The sequence below is a fragment of the Mytilus trossulus genome, chromosome 3, assembly GCF_036588685.1.
Source record: "Mytilus trossulus isolate FHL-02 chromosome 3, PNRI_Mtr1.1.1.hap1, whole genome shotgun sequence".
In the NCBI taxonomy this organism is placed as follows: Eukaryota; Metazoa; Mollusca; class Bivalvia; order Mytilida; family Mytilidae; genus Mytilus; species Mytilus trossulus.
In genome coordinates, this window is record NC_086375.1 from 86,637,399 (window position 1) to 86,664,235 (window position 26,837).

At 32.1% G+C, this 26,837-nt stretch overlaps 1 protein-coding gene across 6 annotated transcripts in view; it reads left to right on the top strand.

Moving 5' to 3' along the window:
* Positions 1-26,837, top strand: part of LOC134712723 (dynein axonemal heavy chain 2-like) — an 80,436-nt gene that overhangs the window by 14,777 nt on the left and 38,822 nt on the right. For 3 of the 6 annotated variants that reach the window (XM_063574552.1, XM_063574557.1, XM_063574558.1), the window contains 29 exons: positions 904-1,050; positions 3,347-3,638; positions 5,440-5,544; positions 5,813-5,983; positions 6,221-6,349; positions 6,674-6,885; positions 7,260-7,460; positions 7,874-8,030; positions 8,528-8,617; positions 9,091-9,339; positions 9,828-9,989; positions 12,347-12,469; positions 12,849-12,986; positions 13,274-13,356; positions 13,521-13,701; positions 14,257-14,395; positions 14,690-14,910; positions 16,938-17,030; positions 17,325-17,555; positions 18,046-18,234; positions 18,443-18,742; positions 19,001-19,181; positions 19,578-19,858; positions 21,442-21,567; positions 21,806-22,024; positions 23,036-23,153; positions 24,458-24,735; positions 25,619-26,022; positions 26,305-26,503. In XM_063574552.1, coding sequence (XP_063430622.1) covers positions 904-1,050; positions 3,347-3,638; positions 5,440-5,544; positions 5,813-5,983; positions 6,221-6,349; positions 6,674-6,885; positions 7,260-7,460; positions 7,874-8,030; positions 8,528-8,617; positions 9,091-9,339; positions 9,828-9,989; positions 12,347-12,469; positions 12,849-12,986; positions 13,274-13,356; positions 13,521-13,701; positions 14,257-14,395; positions 14,690-14,910; positions 16,938-17,030; positions 17,325-17,555; positions 18,046-18,234; positions 18,443-18,742; positions 19,001-19,181; positions 19,578-19,858; positions 21,442-21,567; positions 21,806-22,024; positions 23,036-23,153; positions 24,458-24,735; positions 25,619-26,022; positions 26,305-26,503 — 5,419 coding nt within the window. Of the gene's footprint in view, positions 1-903; positions 1,051-1,293; positions 1,351-3,346; positions 3,639-5,439; positions 5,545-5,812; positions 5,984-6,220; positions 6,350-6,673; positions 6,886-7,259; positions 7,461-7,873; positions 8,031-8,527; positions 8,618-9,090; positions 9,340-9,827; positions 9,990-12,346; positions 12,470-12,848; positions 12,987-13,273; positions 13,357-13,520; positions 13,702-14,256; positions 14,396-14,689; positions 14,911-16,937; positions 17,031-17,324; positions 17,556-18,045; positions 18,235-18,442; positions 18,743-19,000; positions 19,182-19,577; positions 19,859-21,441; positions 21,568-21,805; positions 22,025-23,035; positions 23,154-24,457; positions 24,736-25,618; positions 26,023-26,304; positions 26,504-26,837 lie in introns of those variants that run through there. The other 3 variants (XM_063574556.1, XM_063574560.1, XM_063574559.1) reach the window with 2 other exon arrangements.

Genomic DNA, 26,837 nt, shown 5'->3' on the forward strand with positions numbered 1-26,837 from the left:
GACCTGACCAATATGCTATGTGTTTAATTTTATAAATATAGTATTTTAGATGGGTCATATTTTTTTAAGACATTCAACCAATTTACTCTAATATATTACATGTATAACTAGATTTTTTTGTATGTATTTTATGCCAGCAATCTATGGTGAATTTTGAGCACATGCAATACAATAAAGAAAAAAATGAACCTATTTGTACTCAGGAGACCCAATGCACAAATACTGCACTTTTTAACTGAAAACTGTTTAATATTTTGTGGTTTGTGTTTTTTTTCAAACACATAAAATTTGTAATTAGAAAAGCCTGTCTTAACCCTAACTGTATAAAACAATCAAAAATATCTTAAAACAGACTAAATGTGTTGTTTAGTTTTGATGTATAATTATATAGTTTATAGTTACAATGAAAAACCTGATGAAAATCAGAAGATATTTAATAGTTTTCAGCACTTAAACTCCATTTTGGTTATACAACCAATGATGACAAAAGCACATGTTTCTAAAATATAAACACCAATATCACCAAAATTATACAGTTATTTTATATTGGCATCAATGTTAAGGGAGAACACAACCTTACCCAAAACATATGTCTTCATCCCTACATGACAACAATCAACACAGATGCACATTCACTTACCAAATCCATCCTGTATGTTATACATTTATCTACAAAACTGAAGCATGTTTATTGGTAAATAAAACTTTAAATAAATGTTATCTTTAGAAATGAAACTTTCGTTCATGAAAATTTAATTCTGATATTTGCAACTCTGTATGTCCATTTGTTATTTTAGGGGAATTTCCTATGTTTAAATTTGACAAATTAATCAATTTGTTTATAAGAAAGTACATAATGTATCACATAAATTTATAACTTTATCACATTGTTTGTGTTACCAGGAATCTGTTAAAGATGTTCCAAGAAATCCATTACTGGGAGAGACTGATGTTTGAGATACCTCATTATGCAGTAGATGTCTACAACAAAAGGGAAGATCTCAGAGGGCTTAGGGAACATGTGTTGTTGGTTGTTAGAGATTATAACAGGTAAATTATCTATAAAAGGGAAAATCTCAGAGGTCTAAGGGGACATGTGTTGTTGGTTGTTAGATATTATAACAGGTAAATTGTCTATAAAAGGGAAGATCTCAACGGTCTAAGGGAACATGTGTTGTTGGTTGTCAGAGATTATAACAGGTAAATAGTCTATAAAAGGGAAGATCTCAAAGGGTTAAGGGAACATGTGTTGTTGGTTGTAAGAGATTATAACAGGTAAATTGTCTACAAAAGGGAAGATCTCAAAGGCCTAAGGGAACATGTGTTGTTGGTTGTTAGAGATTATAACAGGTAAATTGTCTATAAAAGGGAAGATCTCAGAAGGCCTAAGGGAACATGTGTTGTTGGTTATTAGAGAATTTGACAGTTAAATTGTCTACTAGAGAGAAGATCTCAGAGGGTTAAGGGAACATGTGTAGGTGGTTGTCAGAGGTTATGACAGGTAAATTGTCTATAATCATGGATTGATGTAAATCAATTGCAAGTCTAGTAATACTAGCATCATGTGATCAATATGTTGTAATATAATTACAATAAAATACTAGTATGTATACATAGTCTTCTGAATAAGATTGTTTGCTATCGGAATTCGTATTGATGTTGGAATATATGGATGTTAGGTGTCATTTTTATACAAAATATCTCAGAAGTCTAAGTTACATTTATTGTAAGTTGTCAGAGGTTATGACAGGTAAATTCTCTATAAGAGGGAAGATCTCAGAGGTCTTGTGGAACATAGGTTGTTGGTGGTTGTAAGAGATTTTAATACTGTGGATTCATTATTATTCATTGGATACCAATTTTTGTGGGTTTTATGGGTGATCCACAAGTTCAAATGTTCAATGAATAAGACAGATGCAAGTTTTCAGCAATCCAGGAAAATTGATACCCAGGAAAATAAATGAATCCATAGTAGATGAGTTATCTCCATTAAGAGGATAGATTGCAAAGGTCTTTAGAAAATTCCCGTTTGAATGGTTTTACACTAGTAATTTTGGGGCCCTTTATAGCTTGTTGTTCGGTGTGAGCCAAGGCTCCGTGTTGAAGGCCGTACTTTAACCTATAATGGTTTAATTTTTAAATTGTTATTTGGATGGAGAGTTGTCTCATTGGCACTCACACCACATCTTCCTATATCTACATGAATTGTAAGTCAAATATTATAGGATGTGAATAACCTATAACACACTTGAAGATCTCATAAGTCTAATAAAAAAAGAAGATGGGATATGATTGCAAATGAGACAACTCTCCACAAATAAAAATGAAACAGAAATTAACATGTATAGGTTAAGGTAAAGTTACAGTAAATGGGCTATGTCACAGATTTCAGTAAAATTTGGCATACAACTCTGGCTCGATGAACTTCAACTGAAAATCGGAAAAATAATGCATTTATCTCAATTATCATTTGAAATATTACTGATTGAATTTTTACAAAATGGGTGAACATTTGTATAGAAAGCACATAAAATCGGCGAAAATCCTTCTAAAATTTGTCTTAAAATCGCCAAATCTCTAATTCTACTCCATAGATTTTTCTTAAAAAACTATATGTTGTTGATACATAAATTTTCGTTTTAATGATGCAAAATAATGATAGGGTCACCGACTTCGTTTTTACGGTATACTTCATTTAAAGTTGCGTTCTTTGTGAAAAAATCCAACAAAACGTCGAAATAATCGTAACGTTATCGCGTTGTAGGCCGTAAAACGTTGATTTTTAACGTTTTTCACTACCAACAAGGTAACAAATTGATTATTAGACAAAAAACGAAGTCGGTGACCCTATGATTATTTTATATCATTAAAACAGAAATTTATGTGTCAACAATATATAGTTTTTTAAGAAAAATCTATGGAGTGGAATAAGAGATTTGGCGATTTTAAGACAAATTTTAGAAGGTTTTCCGCCGATTTTATGTGCTTTCTATACAAATATTCACCCATATTAAAAGAAATCAATCTGCAATTTTTCAGATAATAAAAGAGATAAATGTATTATTTTTTCGATTTTCAGTTGTAGTTCAACAAGCCAAGGTTGTATGCAAATTTTTAGCAAAATCTGCGACATAGCCCATTTACTGTTCCTTGACCTTAAATGTATTAGTAATGTCGTTGATCACTTTAATATGTTTAATGGTTATCAATTCAAAATCTTGATATGACATCTGTTACATATATATCTCTTATTTAGTTTTGTAAAACAAAGGTCAAGTTTTCATTATAACATCACTGTGTTAGGAACAAGAATAAAGTAATTTCAAAATAAACAATATCATTTCAGAATCATAGCAGCCTTATCCTTGGAAGAGAGAGGAATGTTCAGAGAAAGAATCCGATTCCTTGACAAAAAGATTCACCCCGGACTGACCAAACTGACGTGGGCCTCTAAGGGTATCAGTGATTACTTTATAACCGACTGTCGTATCAATGCCAGTAAGATCCAGCTGATGGTGGATGATTATAAGGGAGCTAACATGGATATATCAGGATACTGTGTTAAGATCAGTGAACAGTTACTCATCAGTATTGACAGCAGGAAAGTCTATGAAAATCTAGAATTTGACGATGAACAGGTTTGTCTTACTATTGTATATCACAATACATTTGTAATTAATCTTGAATTTTAGGTGGTCATATCATATTTGTTATTATAAATGCTTGCTATGATTTGTGAATTTGCAGTATTTATATGTAACTACAATTGAATCATAACCTAAATGCTTTCTTCTGCTTTTTTGTACACAAGTTTGTATGCCCCACCTACGTTAGCAGAGGGGCATTCTGTTTTCTGGTCTGTGCATCAATTCCTCCAGCTTCAGGTTAAAGTTTTTGGTCAAGGTAGTTTTTGATGAAGTTGAAGTCCAATCAACTTGAAACTCATAAAATTGAGAATGGAAATGGGGAATGTTTCAAAGAGACAACAACCCGACCAAATAAAAAAACAACAGCAGAAGGTCACCAACAGGTCTTCAATGTAGCGAGAAATTCCCGCACCCGGAGGCGTCCTTCAGCTGGCCCCTAAACAAATATATACTAGTTCAGTGATAATGAACGCCATACTAATTTCCAAATTGTACACAAGAAACTAAAATTAAAATAATACAAGACTAACGAAGGCCAGAGGCTCCTGACTTGGGACAGGCGCAAAAATGCGGCGGGGTTAAACATGTTTGTGAGATCTCAACCCTCCCCCTATACCTCTAACCAATGTAGAAAAGTAAACGCATAACAATACGCACATTAAAATTCAGTTCAAGAGAAGATGTAACCAAAGAAAATAAACAAAATGACAATAATACATAAATAACAACAGACTACTAGCAGTTAACTGACATGCCAGCTCCAGACTTCAATTAAACTGACTGAAAGATTATGATTTCATCATATGAACATCAGGCACAATCCTTCCCGTTAGGGGTTTAGTATCATACCATCAGTACACATGTTCCCTATGATAAGATCTTTCTAATTTTAATGCCAAATTAAAGTATTGACCCCAATTTCACAGTCCACTGAACAAAGCAAAAGATAGTGCAAAGCTCAGGTTAAAGTTTTGGTAAAAGTTTTTGGTCAAGGTAGTTTGATGAAGTTGAAGTCCAATCAACTTGAAACTTAGTACACATGTTCCCTATGATATGATCTTTCTAAATTTAATGCCAAATTAAAGTACTGACCCCAATTTCACAGTCCACTGAACAAAGCAAAAGATAGTGCAAAGCTCAGGTTAAAGTTTTGGTAAAAGTTTTTGGTCAAGGTAGTTTGATGAAGTTGAAGTCCAATCAACTTGAAACTTAGTACACATGTTCCCTATGATATGATCTTTCTAAATTTAATGCCAAATTAAAGTACTGACCCCAATTTCACAGTCCACTGAACAAAGCAAAAGATAGTGCGAAGCTCAGGTTAAAGTTTTGGTAAAAGTTTTTGGTCAAGGTAGTTTGATGATGTTGAAGTCCAATCAACTTGAAACTTAGTACACATGTTCCCTATGATATGATCTTTCTAATTTTAATGCCAAGTTAAAGTATTGACATCAATGTCCAGTTCACTGAACATGTAAAATGATAGTGCTATGAACACATTCTTGTTTATAAGCTGTTTCAGCAGTGCAATTTAATTGCCTCTTATAATTTTGAAGAAAAAAAATAATCAAAGTCTGAAATGATTCAACTGGTTCTTAAAAAAATAACTTGATAATTTTGCATTTTTTTATAAGCTGTTTTACTCTGATTTGTGAGTCATTGCTGGTATTACATAAATATAGGAAGATGTGGTGTGAGTGCCAATGAGACAATTCTCCATCCAAATAACAATTTAAAAAAAAAAGTAAAACCATTATATGTCAATGGCCTTCATTATTAACATTTATTTCAGGCTAAACATAGAGAAATTTCAGCCAAAAACTTAGCTAAATTCCATGAAGAGCTTGTCAGAACAATGAAGAAGACTTATGAAATATTCAGAACGGATGGAAATGAGGTAAAATTTATGTTATTTATGTGAAAAAATCAACAACAGTTGTGTTTTAATTAAAGTTAATCAAAATGATTGTTATTTATTAATAGTAAAATAAAATAATTGATAAATTCAAAAAAAAATCTAAGGATTAATTATTATTGACTAACCATGTACATTTTTCTCTTTCTTTTCCTTTTTTTCGATTGTATCCTAATTTCTCATTTTTGTCATTGAATATATATTTTTGATGTTTTAAATTATGTTAGTTTATCATGCATGGTTGTTTCAGGTACAACAACACTGGCACAGATATACAGAAAGGATGGACAAAATGGTGGAGGAAGCTTTCAGACTTAATGTTAAATGGTCATTACAAGAACTCTCTAAAGCTGTCAATGGGGATGGCAAATCTGCTCCTAATCCTCTCTTCAGGGTCAAGGTCATTCTTCAGGGAGACCAAGTAAGTTAAACTCACTACTCTTCAATTATAGAATTTAGTACTTACTTTTTGAAATGGATATTAGATAAACTTATTTTTTGTGTATTTAAGTGTTATATTTTTCTCACAAAGAATTATTTGTGTCGTTTTCTGTCCATGATAATCTGTTGGAAAGGAACAGAATCAGATATTGCTTTATCTACATTATTAGCTGTTCATGTTATCTCCAATATGAATAATTTATGTTTTATATTACAGGTTGAGTTCCAGCCCACACTGAAACAATTAGCCAACATTGTAAGCAGTATCTATGGACATCTAACAAAATCAATTTCAAACATAAATAGACTTCCAAACTTATTGACAAAGAAAAAATCTACCAAAGATGTAAGTATTTAAGAATTTATTACAATTGGATAACGATGAAAAAATAGTTTAGGTACACAAGTTTTTCAGTATCTTGAATTACAAAGATATGAATTTCTTGAGAACATTTTGACCACAAGCTCTTCTTTTCATGGGAGTAATTATTTAATGAAATAATGAGTCATTTAAACTTTTTCAATAATAATGAAAGTCAAAATAATTTTTCAAGTGCATTTTATGTCAATACTTTCATGCAACATTTTCATGCAACATTTTCATGCAATATTTTAAGTAGACAGGTTTGAGTTCAACATGACTTAAGTTTATAACAATGTTTATTTTCAGCCAATCCATGAAGTAATAGCTAGAGATGAGGAGACAAAGAAGATTCATGGTGTAATTAATGGTGGAATGTCAGCCAATGCTACCAACTTGAAGAACTATCTGGCTACCTGGGATAATTACAGAGAAATCTGGGAAATCAACAAAGACATGTTTATAAGACGTTACCAGAAACTTAATCCACAAGTCTCATCATTTGATGCTGATATTGCTAGGTAAGAAGATTCCATAAGTCCTAAAATCGGATGCCAATATAGCTCGGTAAGAAGTTTCATTGTGTTAAAACATAACACAAAAATTGCTAGGCAATAAGTTTCCATGAATCTTACATCTTTTATGTAAACTAAATCAAAACATTTTTATGGAATAATTCAAAATATTTGGTAGTAAAAACTAAATCAAAGAGAAGGATGCTATCTTTTATATACATGACAACTTAAACTTCAATGAATTTTATCCAAATATGTGCTGTACATCAAAGTTTCTATTGTCCTTCCCAGGATGAATATGACAAACTATAATGCAGTTACTTAGCAGGTTTCTGCACAATCAAGTCAGTTTATTTATTCAGTTCTTTTTATTTGTTTAGATATGATGAAGTAGCAAACAACGTCCAGACACAAGAGACTATACTGAACATTCAGTTTGTACTACTTGACTGTTCTCCTCTGAAGTACTCTATTCTGAGTCATTGTCAGGAATGGCAGAACAAATTTACAACATTACTCAAACAAATAGCAACTGATGGTCTGAAGGAATTAAATGCTTTCCTCAAGGAAAATGGTGAAAAGTAGGTTGTTTACAAATATTCTTTCAATTTACACCACTTTTTGTGATGTATAAGTATATTTAAACAAAATTTGTAGGTGCATTATCAAGTAACAAAATCTACAAAAAAATAAAGATAAAAACAAGCCAGTTTTTATTAAATGCCAAGCACAACAATATTTGGGAATTTGGAGTGTATAATCAGTAAGCATAATTTTATATTACAAAACTATTTCAAAGCAAGAAATTGATATTTATAAAAGCACTAATTTTAGATACAGATGGATTGACTTATTTAAGAGGGTATGTTCTGATTAAAACTTAAGAAAAGTCCTGTATGAGTGGAAAACTTGTATGATCATTTACTAAAAAAATGGTGAAACGAAATTTAACTTGCAGACCCATGTATTTCATTATAAACATTTAACTTTATAGTGTGAGTAAGATTCCACAGACACTGGATGAATTGGGTAACAGTCTAAATCTTTGGGAGAAGTTGAGCACTGGATTATGTGAAACAGAAGCCAAGTTCCCACCTCTGCAGGATCAGTTTAACATCTTAGAGAAATATGAAGTCCCTGTGGAAGAGGAGGTATGATTTAACTTTAACTAGTTTAAAAAGTTGTCTCAGAAGTAGACATGCCTTGAGGCTTTATACATTCAACATATTTTGACTTCTCAAATAGAATGACTGGCTTATTGGAAGATGTGGTAAAAGTGCCAATGAGACAGCTCTCTATCCAAGTCACAATTTGTAAAAGTAACCAGTATAGGCCAAAGTATGGCCTTCTGTTCAACATGGAGCCTTGGCTCACACCAAACAGCAAACTATTTAGAGCCCCCAAAATAACGAATGTTAAACAATTCAAACAGGAAAACCAACAGTCTAATCTATATTTAAAAAAAACGAGAAAGAGACACATTTCTAAACCACATCAATAAATGACAACCAATTTTAACAATAAATAAACCTTTTACCAAAATATTTTCTTTCATAAAAACAATCGGCGAAATGCCTAGTTATGTCTAGTGTGCGATAATAAAGACTTGGTTTTTACTGTATCAATATAACATTTCATGTCTTTGTAGGTATTGGCCATGTTGAACGAGCTGAGTAATGAATGGCATGTATTCCAACAGAAACTTATAGATGCTGAGACCATGCTGAAGAAGAACAAAGTAAGAACTTTTACTATATCAATCGATGTTAATTGTTTCCCATTGCATCTGGTCTACTATGATTTACTTTTGCTGGCAATGTATCTTTTGTTAAAGGGGAATGACATGGTAGATTTATACAGGTTCAATGCACCCTTGCCAAACACATTATAACTACCATATCAGTGATGTAGGGTCTAAGTGAGCCCAAGCTCACTAGTTTTAAGTTTTGCTGTAAAGACCTTGCTGTTGTTAGACTTCTCAAACTATTGTAACAAACTAAGCATTGCGTAATTCAATTGTGTGAGTCTTCACAAGGATAACCTCCCTTATATCAATGATAGTTGAACTAGATAATGTTTTAAGACATTTCCAATATCACTGAAACACGATGCCATCGACATTTAACAAAGATATAGTTCATACATTTAGTGCTGTATTGTCTCTCTTTATAGGTCTTTTAAACATATAAATACTATTATTCTGTTTTGCAGGAACGGTTTAAGACAGGATTATTGGCACAGTCAGAAGAGTTTAAGAAACAGGTTCATAATTTGGTGGATGAATTTACAACTAAAGGACCATTCACTAGTAACATTAGTACTGAAGAAGCTGTGTCTAACATTCAGGCTATCAGAGAACAATTAAATACACTGAAGAAACAAGAACAAGATATCAGGAAGGGACTTAATATCTTCAAGATTGATCAACCTCCATCTAAGGAAGTTGCTAACTTGGAGAAGGTAAGGTTATACATCCATACATGTGCTTTCCATGTTAATATTCATTTTTCTTATAGATAGATGGCACATTTGTTTTCATAAATAAATAAAAACAAATAGCAATCAAAAATAGTTTTTGTGAAAGCAAATTAAAAACATGTCGACTTCAAGGGTAACAGACATTCGACAGAACAGTGGAATGCTTCAGTAACATTGAAATTATCAGCTTTCATATGTTACTTTAATACAAAAAACTAAAAGGATACCAGGATTTGTTTTTGTTAAGAACAAACTGTAAAACAAACTTTTGTTAAATACTTGACATATGTCAACACAGATGAAAATTGTTCATTTAAAAAGAATATCATTTATATGTAACTTTTTAACTCAGAATAAGAGAAATGTGCATGAAACAACTCATTGATGGCTGAAATTTATTTAATATATTATGAAGCAAAGGATACAAACTGATCAAATTTTTATTTATGTTTGTATTTTGCATGTTATAGGACTTGGAGCACATTGAACAAATTTGGTCCCTGAACAAAGAATGGGAAGGCTTGTGGGCAGATTGGAAAGTCAGCAAATTTGAGGAAATCAAAACAGAAACAATGGAATCCACTGCTCAATCCATGTACAAGAAACTGAACAGATTTAGCAAAGAACTTAAGGTATGACATCAGTTATTTCTGTTCAGTCTTCAATACATCACCAGAACTAATAGCTGGTCTCAAAAGAAAAAAAACTATAACATTATTTATACCCCAGCAGGGGCAGATACAGCTATTTTTAAAAGAGGGGGTTCCAAACTCAGGAGGACAGAGGGTCCAACTATATGTCCCCATTCGAATGCATTAATCATATATTAAAAGGGGGTCCAACCCCTGTGAGCTTCCCTTGGTTCCGCCACTGCCCAGCTCCAAAGCTTTGTCTGTGTATCTGACTGTCTCTTACAAAGGAGTAGGTCCAGTAAGACCCGTTTTTGGCCCAAAAATATAGCAGTTTTACAAAATTGTTAAAATGTAAAGTTATCTATTGAACAGTTGAATGCTTCTGCTACATAAATATGAGCTTTTTTTATGCCCCACCTACGATAGTAGAGGGGCATTATGTTTTCTGGTCTGTGCCTCCGTTCGTTCGTTTGTTTGTTCGTCTGTGCGTCTGTCTGTACGTCCGTTCGTCCCGCTTCAGGTTAAAGTTTTTGGTCGAGGTAGTTTTTTATGAAGTTGTAGTCCAATCAATTTGAAACTTAGTACACATGTTCCCCATGATATTATCTTTCTAATTTTAATGCCAAATTATAGTTTTGACCCCAATTACATGGTCCACTGAACATAGAAAATGATAGTGCGAAGTTCAGGTTAAAGTTTTTGTTCAAGGTAGTTTTTGATGAAGTTAAAGTTACATCAACTTGAAACTTAGTACACATGTTCCCTATGACAATATTTTTCTAATTTTAATTCCAAATTAAAGTTCTGACCCCAATTTTCACGGTCCACTTAACACAGAAAATGATAGTGCGAGTGGGGCATCCGTGTACTATGGACACATTCTTGTTTACAATACAATGCACATATATCGGGAACTAGCACCATAAAGTCATGCTAAATTACTGAAATCTTCACAATTCTGGCATTTTAGTTAAATTTTAGACAGTTTTAGTGAAAAACGAAAGTGGCCGCATTCGTGTTCATCCTTAATATTAAATTGTAAGTTGTATTTTATGATAATACATAACATATATAAAGGTTGAGGATGAACACGGATGCGGCCACTTTCATTTTTGACAAAAACCATCTGAAAAGTGACATTTTTCAGCATAGGGTAGATTTTTCATATTTCACCTTGATTGGGTGCTTTTTTTTATAACTAAATCAGTTAAAATCTTTAACATAGACTAATCGATTCAAATAAAATAGACACTTAAGTGTTTAAAAAGTGGTCAAAATCTTTAGTTAGATGAACCTGAAATTTGAGGCCAAAATCTGCCCTTACCGGACCTAGTCCTTTCTATTGCATTTTCTTAGGAACATCATATGTTCCAGGTTTAAGGCACCAAGCTTTATTATGTTTGGTTGCATCTTAATTGTAGACAGTTCAGTGTGAACAAGTCTCATGACAAAACCTCTGTTTGGTAGTTGATTTGATGTTTTTAATAATAAAGTAAAAATAAGTGGTATGATAAACAATAAGACAGCTACCTACCAGAGTTCAAATGAAGAAGTTGTAAGCAAGTCTAGGCCACAGTATGGACTTCAATTATTAGAAAAATACATACTGTATAGTCTGCTATTAAAGGCCCCATCATGAAATATGTGAAACATTTTAAACAAGAAATCTTATGGCCTAATGTACGACAATAAATAAATGTAGTGTCTAGTACCGTTCTGTTTAAAGGTACGATATTTAAAAAACATATTATTAAAAAAAGTGCATCAACTAATTTAATCTATCCCAATATAATGATTATTATATCATGTGATAGAATGATGATCTTAAGGATAAAGAAGTGAGTACCATACTAATTTCCTCTTATTGAAATTATTTTGCTTTATGCACATCAACATGTCATTTACATACACTTTCACTCTATTTTTTACCAATATTTTTTACCTTGATGGTACAGCAATGGATATTTTACCTTTATATGTTGTCTTTTCAAAATTATATAATCTAAATGCTTAACAGTTATGTTTACTATTAAAAATAAGGTTAATAGAAAAGATTATTTCATATTTCATAATATACAATTAGTATTTGTTACCAAAGCGTTTGATCTCCAGGTGTGTTGAAAGAGAATTAGTGTTGCTTTCATATAAATTGACCTACTCAGTGCAGCATTAATTACTTGGTACTGATCGAAAGTTTGGAATGAAGTCCTTTACTACTGTCAGAATAAAAACATAGAAAAAGGTAAAAGAAATATTTTTCATATGGAAGAAGGGAAAAATGAAAGAAGATGTGACAATAATAAAAATAAAGAAAATTTAATAGTCTCACCCTGATTAAATTGTAACTTTAATTTTAGGATAAAAACTGGGAAGTTGTAGAATCCAGTAAGAACCGTGTAGACCAATTCAAACGTACCATGCCATTAGTGGTAGATCTGAAGAACCCAGCCATGAGACCCAGACATTGGGAGAAGATACAGGTAACAACACTTAACAGTATAAAATAGGCATAAAGTCTTCTTATATAGAATTATATTTTTAAGTAGCAATGTTAACTGTTCTTATATAGAATTATTTGTTATAGTAGCAAAGTTAACTGGTTCCAAAGTGGAACGCTTTAGGTTAAAATAGCATAACTGGGTTGTTGTCCAACTGACATATATCCGAGCCAGGCATAAAAAACTCTTTTATTTATAGCTAGTGAAAAAGAAAGATACTTGTGGAGAGCAGTTAGACTGCTGAATAGTCTTCAGTTAACAACATTTTTGTTTGTGTAAGGAATTAAAAAAAGCTAAAAATATGTTTGGATCCCTTCAACTTAGACCTACTAAGGTTTTGACTATAACTTGTATGTTTCAGACTGAGATGCAAAAAGAGTTTAACCACAAGGAAGCAGATTTCACATTGGAGAAGATTATTGAGTTTGGATTTGATCAGTTTGCTGATACTATCACTGATGTATCTGGTGCCGCGACCAAGGAATTGGCTATTGAATTGGTATGTTATTTTCCAGTGAATAAGCAGTTCTGTTCTAGACGAGTCTTGTCAAATTTTAATGCTTCAAATATTAAATATATCTGTTCATTTCTTTTAAAGAAAAAAATTAAAGACTAAATTTAAAAAGTAATTTTTATAAAACTTAAATTACAACATATATATAATTGATGATAGCATTAACATATATAAAGAAATGAATAATCTTTAATGCAAAGAAAAAGAAATTTGAAAAAGTATATAAAAATGTACACTAATGTAAAATGATTGAAAATCTTGTCATATTTCAGGGACTTAAAGCTATTGATGAGTTATGGAATATGACAGACCTTGAAATTGTACCTTACAAAGACAAAGGACATTTCAAACTTGTGTAAGTATATTACCAAATCAGTGGTTGTATGAAGAGATCCCATATATACTTTAAGTCTGGACTAGTTTTTTTAAGTTATTGGGCAAATTTATATTTGACTGAGAATTGCAATGCTGAAACATTCCACACGAAAGTTTGTTGAAATCATCTTTATTGATTTACAGGAGCATTGATAACATCTTCACAGCATTGGATGATAATCAAGTTCAATTGTCCACCATGAAAGCTTCTAGATTTGTCAAAGCTTTTGAACAGGATGTAGACAAATGGGAGAAAACTCTGTCTCAGATATTGGAAGTTGTAGAGACTTTGTTGCAAGTACAGAAACAATGGATGTATTTAGAGGTGGGTAATAATCTGTCATCCTTTATTGTTTTTAAAGTTTACTTGTGTTTAACATCAGATAAAGCAACAAAGCAAGATATGAACAAACATGATAAACTTAAACATTTAACTGCACTATGTATATAAGTAGAAGTGATGAGATTACCAATGAGACAACAGTCCACCAGAGACCAAGTGATATAGATGTTAGCAACTATGTGTGCAACTTTTGGTTATTTGTTTATACATTGTTAACAAAAAATCATGTAGGCTGACAACAGCATATATGCTACTGTTAATACGCTACATGGTGACATCATGTGAACTATTTACTGTCATTTCCTAACTCAATGAAGTCTTAATGTAGTCAATTCAGGCGCAAGGAAAACCACTTTACTAAAATGTGTCAGGGTAACAAAAGGTTATCGGTGAGAAAAAATGACTGTTTCGTGTTTTTTTGTCTTGGTCTTGGCTGCCTTTCTTCTATTTGCAGTTGCATATATTCTTCCTTTAAAGTATTAATACTCACTATAACCAGGACCTTCCATTCAGCAAGTGTTTGATTTAAATTTTCAGAATATCTTTTTGGGAGAGGACATCCGTAAGCAGTTACCTAGAGAATCAGCTGATTTTGATGATGTGAATGCCAAATGGAAGGTTATAATGACCAGAATGCACAAAGAAAAGAATGCCCTACGCTGTACTCATCATGAAGGTAAGATCTGGAATACAGTACTTATTGCAGATGTAGGTTGAAGAAATAATCTGTTTGCTTGTTCACATTCAGTACCAGTCAAGGATTTCTTACAAACTGCTTTTTCTGCATACTAAAATTTGGCTAGTAAAAAGTTTTCCTTTGTCTAACTTCTTTATATTTGAATGTTCATTGATCATTCCATATGGTATCTGTTATTGACAGAAGAAGAAAGAAGCCAGGTAGAGCTATATTTCCTTCATTCTATAATAACAAAGTCAACAGTTAATGAATTCCTAATTGAATGTTTTTCAGGAGTATTAGAAGCTCTGAGTGAGATGAACTTGAAACTTGAAGACATTCAGAAGTCTCTGGACACGTACCTTGAGACAAAGAGAGGAATATTTCCTAGGTTCTATTTCCTGTCTAATGATGACTTATTGGAAATCCTGGGTAATTCCAAACAACCTATGTTGGTTCAGCCTCATCTAAAGAAATGCTTTGACAACATCAAATCTTTGGATATGTCAAAAGTGGTAGGTTTTATTTTACAAACAAGTTGGTGTCAGTAATTTATTTTTGAGTGAAAATAATATTATGATTCCGAGCTGAAAATCTTTTAAACAAACAAGATCACTTCATACCTCAATGTTTCTTATGAATAAAATTATATCTTAGTTTTGAAAGGTTACATATTAAGAGTTGTTCATTTACAGCCTGAATTGAAATGTATGTTTAGCTGTCAGCAACTTACTGATTGAAGAACATTGACCTTTACACATTCCTGATACAGAAACGTACAATACCCATAAAAATCAATATTTTTTTTAATTTTTATTTTGCATTCTTATGAAGTTGAAAGAAAATATGAAAAACATATAATTTCAATATTACCTACTCAAACTTTCCTGTATCTAATAACAAACAGAAAGTGAAAATATGCAATTTTCAAATTTTATATCATTGTTGACATAATTATTTTACAGAGTATTTGTAACACTAGTGATAAGTACATGTGCACCACTTTTTGTATATTTTTCTTTTAACATTTGTTGTGTATCATATAATATCAGTTACCTATTAATGACAAGATAAAGTTGATGGTGTTTGTGTTTTAGCCAATCTTTTAAGTTGCAATAGAACAAATGAATAAACAAACCTACAGATGCAAAAACCAGAGTTCCATCTTTGGAGCTTTGTTTATTATTCTTACTTTGTTGGAAATTTTGAAAACTAGTCTGTAGTATATATAAAAAAGAAGATGTGGTATGATTGCCAATGAGACAAATGTCCAATAGAGACCAAAATGACACAGACATGTAGTATATGTTTGGTTTATATATATAATGCATTTTAACTTAAACAGAGCTATTTCATTTGTAAAGTCTGAAACATACAATCAACTTTGTACTGTCTAATACCTGTTTATTTTCGTTAGTGAATGAACTTAACTAACAGTTTTCATGAAGATATAATAAGAACATTGTTGATTTGTTTGACTTCACTAACAGTTATATGATTAAAAGTGAAAATGTATCCTTGATCTTTTTCTGTAATTTTGTACTAATTAGTAAAACATAATTGTGCCTGAATGAATTAACTGTCCTTTTTCTACACTTATTCTATCAATTTTTTCTTAAATTTTATAAGGAGTTGTCTAACTGAATATAAATCATCATGTACAATTTATTCGTTAGTAAAATTCTGTCTTGAATCCAGTTAAAAAAGTTTTTAAAAAAACCTGAAAGCTTAATAATTACTTAAATATTCCTTTTAAGGTTGAATTTAATGAGTCCTTGTATAGTATATTTATAGTATCTATAACTAATCAATGTATTTGAATTTAAAAAAATGTGTAACCAAACCAAGAATGATTGCCATATAGTAACACAAATTTAATCCCAAGCACCAAACTTTGATAAGATGTACATTTTATTGAAAAGAAACATAATATGATATACATTGATTAGATTTATATGTATTTTCAATTTCACTGTACTGTTTCGGGTATAAATGAATGGGTAGTGCATACAGATGTCAAAATGGGAGATCATCACTTCGTGGAGAGTGCTGCAGATTTTGCAACTATTTTGCAACAAGTTTCAAGGCACTCATCTTCAGTTAGAAATCTCAATGAACATCAAGTACAAGGACCAGAAAGTTTTATGTGAAAATACTCTATCCGAACATATGAGATTACAGAATTTATCACAATGGGAAATTCAAAAAAATCTCCATCATCTATATAATATACTTGAATATGAGTTTTGATTAATATGTATCGCTTGTATTTTACAATGTAATTTATAGAAATATATCCAATATTGAGGAAATGATAACTGTTTTCATGCATGCTTATTGCACACAGTATTATATATATATATGTGTATGGTGTCTTTTATGTGTGGTGTCTTTTAGAAAGACTTGTTCTATCATTATTGATTTAGGTAGATTTTCATATCCTGTTTTTATTGTAACCAGATTTATGTTGCAAACTTTACAAAAGCCATTGTTACACTAAAATCTTAATACAAATTATGCTAATTTTACCTGATATTTTCAGCATGGAATGCAATGGCAGGCAACAGCTATGAAATCTGGTGATGATGAGAAGATTGAGTTCCTGACTGCAGTGCCTCTAGATGGACAAGTGGAGGTATGATTAACAGACTATAATAGCTGGTCTTATTTTATTATAGTAAGGTAACATACCTCTGGTTTGACAATTTCACGATGGTTGACTTATCATCAAAGTGCAAATTTAAACACTGGACCAACTAGTTTTGATTCAGTTTGCTTATACTTGAAAGGAAAGGTTGTAAAAACATTTATATTCTCCTATAAAAGGGGACATACAAAAGATGGCAATTATTGGGGGTATTGTATTCTTATTGTAACAGAAAGGTTCATTCTAAGTTTGATTACAAATTTGAGCTTTTTATCCTTTTAGAACTGGCTAGGTGATGTTGAGAGAGCTATGGTGAATACATTGATAGAAAAACTGACAGTGACTAAATCTGCACTGAAAAAATCCAAGAGAGATAAATGGTTGAAAGATTTCCCTGGTCAGACTTGTATCACTTCTAGCCAGATTCAGTGGACAGCTGATACCATCAAGGCTCTTAAACAGACCCGGGACAGGGGAGATAAGAAGGCTCTTAAGTCCATGAAGAAAAAACAGGTAATAGAACTGGATATATAGATATGACTACTTAATGAGCTTTAGATGTTGAAATAAAAATTTTGCTGTCGAATTAGAAGAGAACCATATAAACTTCTAACTCAATTGATATTTAATTTTGTATTATAAGAATAAATAAATGATTAATTGTAATAGCAGATTTATTTAACAAGGATATTTATGTTTTGTCCTAACTTGTGTTATTGTGCAATTTATAGATGATAACCCTGAACAAGTATTGAAAGATGATTTTTGAAAAAGGCATATTCTTTTTGCAAATTCCCCGGTGGCGTTAAAAAATGAACGATATTCATTTGATAACAGTAAATTGGTGAAAAATACACTGGCTATCAACCAATCAAAACTCAGGATTCTTACATAAGGTGTAATTACACAGAAAATTCAACTAATTAGAGATGTATTATTTATAGGTTGGCATGTATAACACATTTATTGAATATTGAATTGAATTGAGATGTATTATTTCTAGGTTGGCATGTTGAACAAGTATTCTGAGATGACTCGTACTAACCTCAGTAAGATGCAGAGACTTAAGGTGACAGCCATAGTAACTATAGAAGTTCATCAGAGAGATATCACAGAGAAGTTAGTCAAACAAGGATGTTCTGATGAGAATGCTTTTGAATGGCTCAGTCAACTCAGATTCTACATGGAAAGGGTAAGATTAAATGTTTTCTGAACGATTCAGATTTTATAGAATATTATTTTTTTACGGATAAAGATTCTAATTGAATTATTTCTTTAAGATATAAAGATTTTTATAAAATTATTTCTTTGAGGATGATGATTTTGATTGTATTGTTTGTTCGAAAAATTTCTGTTTTGATTTGATTTGATTGTTTCACATTTCCATTGTATTTGTATAGGACCACCAAAAAGATATCTGTATGATCAGGCAGACAAATACAGAATTCCGTTATGGTTACGAGTACCTGGGTAACTCTGGACGTCTGGTCATCACACCATTGACTGACCGTTGCTACATCACACTGACCACTGCACTACATCTCCACAGAGGAGGAAGTCCTAAGGGTCCAGCAGGTACAGGAAAGACTGAGACTGTCAAGGATTTGGGTAAAGGATTGGGAATGTATGTCATTGTAGTCAACTGTTCAGAAGGTCTAGACTTCAGGTCCATGGGAAGAATGTTCTCAGGTTTGGCCCAGGTATGTGTAATTTAAATCATGTATTGCCTCCCTGCATTCTGTCCAAATCAATTACTTGCTTAATTTGATGGCCTTTTGCCCAATTCGATTTGATTTAGCTTCAACAAACTATTGATTACACTGGTTTGAAAGATGAAAATTGAAGTAGTCCCATCAAAGATCTAATTTACAAATAATGTAGATATAGACAATCACCTAAAATACTACTTTTGGCAGTAAAAGTGAATGTTATGTCAATGTGTTAATGTTATTTTACAGACTGGAGCCTGGGGATGTTTTGATGAGTTTAATCGTATCAATATTGAAGTATTGTCAGTAGTAGCCCAGCAGATTCTATCCATCCTTAGTGCCTTGGCTGCAGGGACAGATAGATTTGCTTTTGAAGGAAGAGAGATTGACCTGACTCACACTTGTGGAATCTTTATTACCATGAATCCAGGTAAATAATACCTATTGTGTATACTACAGATGTAATCTGAATTATAAAAATGAGAATGGAAATGGGGAATATGTCCAAGAAATAACCTGACCAAAGAGCAGAATAAAGGTTGAAGGCCACCAATGGGTCTTCAACATGAATAAAATTGAGAATGGAAATGGGGAATGTGTCAAAGAGACAACAACCCGACCATAGAAAAAACAACAGCAGAAGGTTAAGTTCATGTTAGGCTATTAAACATACAGAGTTACCTGACATTGAACTTAAGACTTTATTTATGGGCGTAGCTTTTGTTGTCTTTAATTTTCAGGATATGCTTGGCATACACACCTACCAGCATTATATCTTAAGACTATATTAAGAGATAATTATAGCTATTGTTGTCTTTAATTTCAGGTTATGCTGGACGTACAGAACTACCAGATAATTTGAAGTCTATGTTCAGACCTATAGCTATGGTAACACCAGACTCTATGTTGATTTCTGAGATCACACTGTTTGGAGAAGGTTTTGGTAACTGTAAAGCTCTGGCTAAGAAGACTTACACCCTTTACTCTCTGGCTGAACAGCAGTTGTCTAAACAAGATCATTATGACTTTGGTCTCAGAGCTTTAGTGTCTGTACTACGTTATGCAGGAAAAAAGAAGAGAAACAGCCCTAACTTATCAGATGAAGAGGTAAACAAATTCAGTAAAAACTAAATCTTCTGTTGTTGGTCTAGCTACACATTAAGTTTGGCAAACATCTGTGATCTGATAACTTGTTGAATTTTGTGTTAAACTACTCTGCGTTTTTCATTTGCGCCGATCTGCATTTCATTTGCGCCGATTTTTTCTTTCATTTGCGCCGATTTTTCTTTTCATTTGCCCCGATTTTTTTACAGGTAAATAACAGGTAAATTACAGGTGAAATGATATAAGAAGATGTGGTATGAGTGCCAATGAGACAACTCTCCATCCCAGTAATGTTATTTTCATTTATCATTAAAGACCTCTTTCGTCAGCCAGTTGTACATATGTTATGAATTGTCAATCATAACATGTATTATATAACTGTTGTCTCCTGTTTTAAATCAAAAAGTAAAAACCTATTAAGATAAAAGCACTTTGTTTATACTAAAATGACGAATTAAAAATATATGTACAGCATTCAAATCCATAAAAACGGAATACATTCAAATCATAAATCCGAGTATGTATAGTAGGCAACACATCTAACATATTCCTTTCTTATGATTTCATCTCTTCTACATTTGGTGTAATTGTCAATAAAGAAGGCCATCTTTTCTTTGTCTGGCATACGTACTGGTTGTGGCATTTCTAGAGTTCGCATTTTCTCACAAGGGAGCTATTAAACCAAGAGTTCCACATGGTGAAGTTGAAATCATCCCTTCGTTAATTTTATGGACGCCATCACGAATTGGTTGACCGTTATGGAATGTGTACGTTGTTTACGAATGTATGAAATTTGTCATCAGAAGGAGCGGAACGTCAGACAATGTCAAACGTGAAGAAGTCATCGATTTCATTTAGGGAAAGGAATGGTAACCCGAAACATTGGGATAGCCATTTACCAATTGCATTGTCACTTGATTTGTCTTTATACTATGTCCTAGGCCAATTAAAAGTATGAACTTTCCTGTAAATCCAATTAGGAAAAAATATAAAATCGGCGCAAATGAAAAAATGAAATCGGCGCAAATGTCATACGCCTAAATTACTGCATCATCATGACTATTATTAACAAAGATACAAAACTGATTATCTGTTTGGAAGAAAAAGGCAGATAGAAACTTAAAAACGAAATTGAAGATTTGCTTTTTTCCTGTTACAAAAGCTCTTTTAGAAACCCATTTAGAGATTACAAATTTACTCTAAATTTTAATTTGAAGTAGATTATTTCCCTGGTCAGGAAATAGAACTGCTTCACAGTAATGCATCTTAATCATTAGCTGTTATTAAATCCATTTAAAGGGGATTTTTGGTTTGTTTATTGTATTTTGTCATCAGCATACTTTTAATCAAACTTCAATATACTGATAGAAATGTTTGTAAATTTAAGAAAACATTGTTTAGGATTTTATTTCTCAGTGATGCTCTTTACTGCAGCAAAAAAGTATTTATACCATCTACTTACCAACAAGGGAAATAATTTGTTTTCAATTGTAATTGTAATTTTAGAATTAGATTCAGGCTTTTGGAAGGCAGTTTCTAGAGAATCCTATAAAGGAGATCATGTTAGCTACTTATGTTTTATTCAGGTTTTACTGGCCTCTATGAAAGACATGAACCTGGCAAAGATGACTTCAGCAGATTTACCATTAATTAATGGTATCATGTCAGATTTGTTCCCAGGAATAGAAACTCCAGTGGCAGACTATGCTAAGGTATGTTTACATTACTTGCAGAATGTGTTTTATATTTGTAGAACACTTTTATTCTTTTAAAAAGTTACAAAAGTGAAGTAATAAGAGAAAAAACCAAAAAATCCCTGTCATTTTTGTTAATTGTCCAAAAATGAGCTATTTTGAAAGATTAAAGACCATTGTGAAACTTTGACTGCTGTTACATATGTTATTAATTTAAGAAATACAAATACAAAAACTAGCCTGGTCTTTGTTTCAGATGAAAGCAGCAATTTCAAAGGAGCTTGAAATTAAGGGACTTCAGGTGAACCAACAGACCTTCAACAAGACAATACAGTTGTATGAGACCAAGACCTCTCGTCACTCTGTCATGATTGTAGGTGGAACTCAAGCTGGTAAATCTGTGTCCTGGCAAACACTTCAGGCAGCTATGACCAGACTTAATAAAGAGGGAGATCCAAACTTCCAAATAGTCAAGGTAAAATACAATTGAGGACATCCTTTCCAAATAGTTAAGGTAAAATAACATTGAGGGCGATCCCAACTGACAAATAGTCATGGTAAAATAACATTGAGGGATATCCCAACTTCCAAATAGTCATGGTAAAATAACATGGAGGGATATCCCAACTTCCAAATAGTCATGGTAAAATAACATTGAGGGATATCCCAACTGACAAATAGTCATGGTAAAATTACATTGAGGGATATCCCAACTGACAAATAGTCATGGTAAAATAACATTAAGGGATATCCCAACTGACAAATAGTCATGGTAAAATAACATTAAGTGATATCCCAACTAACAAATAGTCATGGTAAAATAACATTGAGGGATACCCCAACTGACAAATAGTCATGGTAAAATAACATTAAGGGATATCCCAACTAACAAAGTCATGGTAAAATAGCATTGAGGGATACCCCAACTGACAAATAGTCATGGTAAAATAACATTAAGGGATATCCCAACTGACAAATAGTCATGGTAAAATAACATTAAGGGATATCCCAACTGACAAATAGTCATGGTAAAATAACATTGAGGGATATCCCAACTGACAAATAGTCAAGGTAAAATAAAATTGAGGGAGATCCCAACTTGCAAATAGAGACAGATAAAACAACATTGAAGGCAATCCCAACTTAGTACAGTTAAATAACATTGAGGATTCTCACAACTTGAACAATAGTAAGGTTAAATAACATTGAGGGAGATCCCAACTTACACAGTAGTAAGGTTAAAATAACATTGAGGGAGATCACAACTTCCAAATAGTAAAAGTTAAAAAATAACATTGAGGGAGATAGGAACTTTAAAATAATGGTGAAACAACATTAAGGTTGATTCTAACAAATAGTCTCTTATTTTTTTTGGAAAGCTATTTGGATTAACATTTGGTGTGCTCTGTAACAAGATAAAAGTTGTAATTAACCTATTACTAGTAACTACTAGTGAAATCTTACTATTTAATTTTTCATATTTAAGGTATTTCCTCTGAATCCAAAATCCTTATCACTAGGAGAACTGTATGGAGAATTTGATCTTAACACAAATGAATGGACAGATGGTGTATTGTCCAGTGTGGTTAGAAATGCCTGTAATGGTAGGTATACATTAGGAATAGTTTGAACTGGTCATAGACCAATGGCTATGTTGTGGAAAATATATACATGGATATGGAATGTGGGTTTTAGAATGTAAAAAATGTTGACATTAATATGTATTAAATATTTTGTCAAGCAAAGTTGATTTACTGCACTTATGAGGTGATTTAATGAGCAGACAGAACAATTTAGAATTGAGTCAACCCAACAAAAACTTAATGTTTATTCCAATACAGTTCGACTCTCGTTATGTCGAAGTCAGCCGTACCAGAGAAATATTTCGAGATACACGTAGTTCGACTCAAACGAACACCGGAAGTTCGACAATCTAAGGGACACAACTCTTGCTTAGCTTGGTAAAGCTAAAATAAATCCGGGTGAATATGGCAAGGGGATCGATATTCTAGTATCAGATCGATGTATTTGTATGTCACAGTCTTTTATTATTATAATGACATTATTTTTACTTATTCAATTGTTTCAATTAAAAAAAAATCCTATGGCTTTTCCACATGTTCCAAGAGAGTAATTTCCAATCGATAGTTTCGTTATTCAGGTCGGTTATAGCTGACAAAATTGTTTATTCTCGGATACAAGAGATTTAAAAAAAAATTGATTTCTATTCATTTTGTTTTATCTCACTCTTTCTTTTCAAAATAAAATATAACAAGATTAAAGACGCCGTTTGAGTAGTTTTTAGGTGATCATCAACGGAAGCCATAATCCTCACTTTATACACACCCAAGCTCATTAGTGTTAATCACATATTAAGTGTTTTGTAAACATTTTAAATACTTTTTCATGAACATTAACAAGGTATCACTAATTATTTATAAACATTTTATAAAAGATAATCTTAGGTAAACACTCATGGAAATAGCATGTTATAAATCAATACAGTGGTCAGTGACCGGAAATTTAATTACACGTGTATTGTCAGATTAACTCTTCAATCCATTTAAATCCCGGAGGTCATGTTTTGACATATGTGTATTAGTTCGAGATAAAAAATGAATTTTGAATGCTTTTGTTAACCTTGGGACTGTAAATTTAGTTCGACTCAACCGAAATTTCGACTCATCCAATTTCGACTCATCAGGAGTCGAATTACATACTTTTATATGGAATAAAGTTTGGGACCACGTGAAAACTTCGACTCATCCGAAATTTCGAGTCAACCGAGTTCGAGACAACGAGAGTTTACTGTATGTATTAATTATTAGTCATTTACAACTGCCCATGTTTATTTCCTCTATAAGATTATTGAAAAAATTTATTAACTTTCACTTTTCACAAATTTTAGATGACAAACTAGATGAGAGATGGATTTTATTTGATGGCCCTGTAGATACCCTCTGGATTGAGAGTATGAACTCTGTGATGGACGATAATAAGATTCTGACTCTGATTAATGGAGAGAGAATCTCACTTCCTGAACAAGTGTCCTTGCTGTTTGAAGTAGGAGATTTATCAGTTGCCTCCCCTGCCACTGTATCTAGATGTGGTATGGTGTATGCTGATTATTCTGATCTTAAATGGCAACCCTATGTTGAGAGCTGGCTTGCCAAAAAGAAGGAAAAGGTCAGAGAAAAATTAATTAACGAATGACTGTAAATTTTTTTCTGTCTATGAAGAAATATCTTAAAAAATGGGGTGTACACTGAATAACCTGTGTATTTAAAGTGTGCACCACATTTTTCTATGTTATTTCGAATAGGCAGAAAAAATATTACAGTCATTTCTTATATATTTCTTAAATCAATTTAAACCGGAGTAAATCAGGAAAAAATGTTAATGTCATCACGGTCACATGGCAAAGTTATGTCTATGGGCTGATAAACAAAATGATGTCTGCCAATCAGAAGACGTGTTTCATCCAAAATAAAATTATTTGAAGTTAATAGAAATAAAGACCCAATAGACCAAATTTTTCGGAAATGGAGTAAAATCAAATCTTTTTAATACAAATTTGCATTTTAGAATTGGAAATATTCTCTTGACTTTCTTCACTTTGTTAGTTCAATTTTCCCATGTTGAACTTGAGGTTTATAAAATTTCTTGTTTTTTCGGGACTTACGTTTTACAAATCTGTAAATAGAATAAATTGCATGAATAAAAATGACTCCATTTTAAATGAAATACAATATATATCTGTGCATTTCATTTGCCATTGATAAGTATACATGATGTTTTAGCACATTTATTTTTCTTCACAATATAAAAGGATTTGATGGCATAGGTAAAAATTCTTTTCACAATATATATTATTTCTAATCTTATGTCTTGGATAAATTTCCATTACATGACATCATTTCCACAAACTTTTTATTCAACTGATATCTTCAATTTTGTTGAAAACTGTTTTTCAAAATATGGGATACATTTTCTGAGTGTCAAAATTTAAAAAGAAAAGACGATGTAAATTGATTTATTTTTATAAACATAATCTTAATTTTATTCACAGCAAATGGTAGAAGAATTAAGAAGACTGTTTGAGAAATTCCTTGTAAAGATTTTAGAGTTTAAGAGATTACATTGTACAGAGCTTGTACCAATAGCTCAGTTAAACGGTGTCAAATCTTTGTGTAACTTGTTTGATGCTCTGGCAACACCAGATAACGGAGTTGATCCTATTGACCAAGAAAATTACGTCCGAATGATTGAATACTGGTTCCAGTTTTGTATGATTTGGTCCATCTGTAGTTCTGTTGACGAGGAGGGTCGTAAGAGAATTGACAATTATATCCGTGAGACAGAAGGAACTTTCCCCAATAAGGACACAATCTATGAATACTTTGTTGATCCTAAAAATAAGAGTTGGGTTCACTGGGAGGAGAAACTTAAAACTGGATGGAAATATGTTCCTGGGTAAGTTTAAGAAGAATCTTCATTCTAAAATTAAAAAATTCTAAATATTTACCAATATCTGTTTAACAAAATCCTTTGTACAGACATTTTCAAGAAGGAGGAGGGTGTGAGTGTCTATTCTATGTAATCCATTCATCCTACAGTCATCAACACAAATTCCTAAATCTTCAGAGAAAACTTGTAAACATATTTCTAAGTTGTGCACCTGCTATTATTGAGTTACTTAAGGCATTTTTTATATTCAAGCAGTTTTGTATTTCAACATCTGTTTTAATATTTCAGAACTCCTTTCTTCCGATTGATTGTACCAACAGTAGACACAGTAAGGTACCAGTTTCTTGTGTCATCTTTGATTAAATCATTCAATCCAGTATTATTGGTAGGACCAGTTGGAACAGGGAAGACTTCTATAGCAAACAACACTCTATCTAAGGTGGATTCTAAATCCTATGGTGTTCTCACTGTGAACATGTCTGCTCAGGTAATATTAGATATGGTATATGTTACATTTTTCCATACCTTGCCAAAATGTTGAATTGTCATTGATACTTTCAAAAATATTAACATATTACAAGTCTGTGAACATGTTCTCAACCTACAAGTTGTGTATTAACATATTACAAGTCTGTGAACATGCTCTCAACCTACAAGTTGTGTATTAACATATTACAAGTCTGTGAACATGCTCTCAACCTACAAGTTGTGTATTAACATATTACAAGTCTGTGAACATGCTCTCAACCTACAAGTTGTGTATTAACATATTACAAGTCTGTGAACATGCTCTCAACCTACAAGTTGTGTATTAACATATT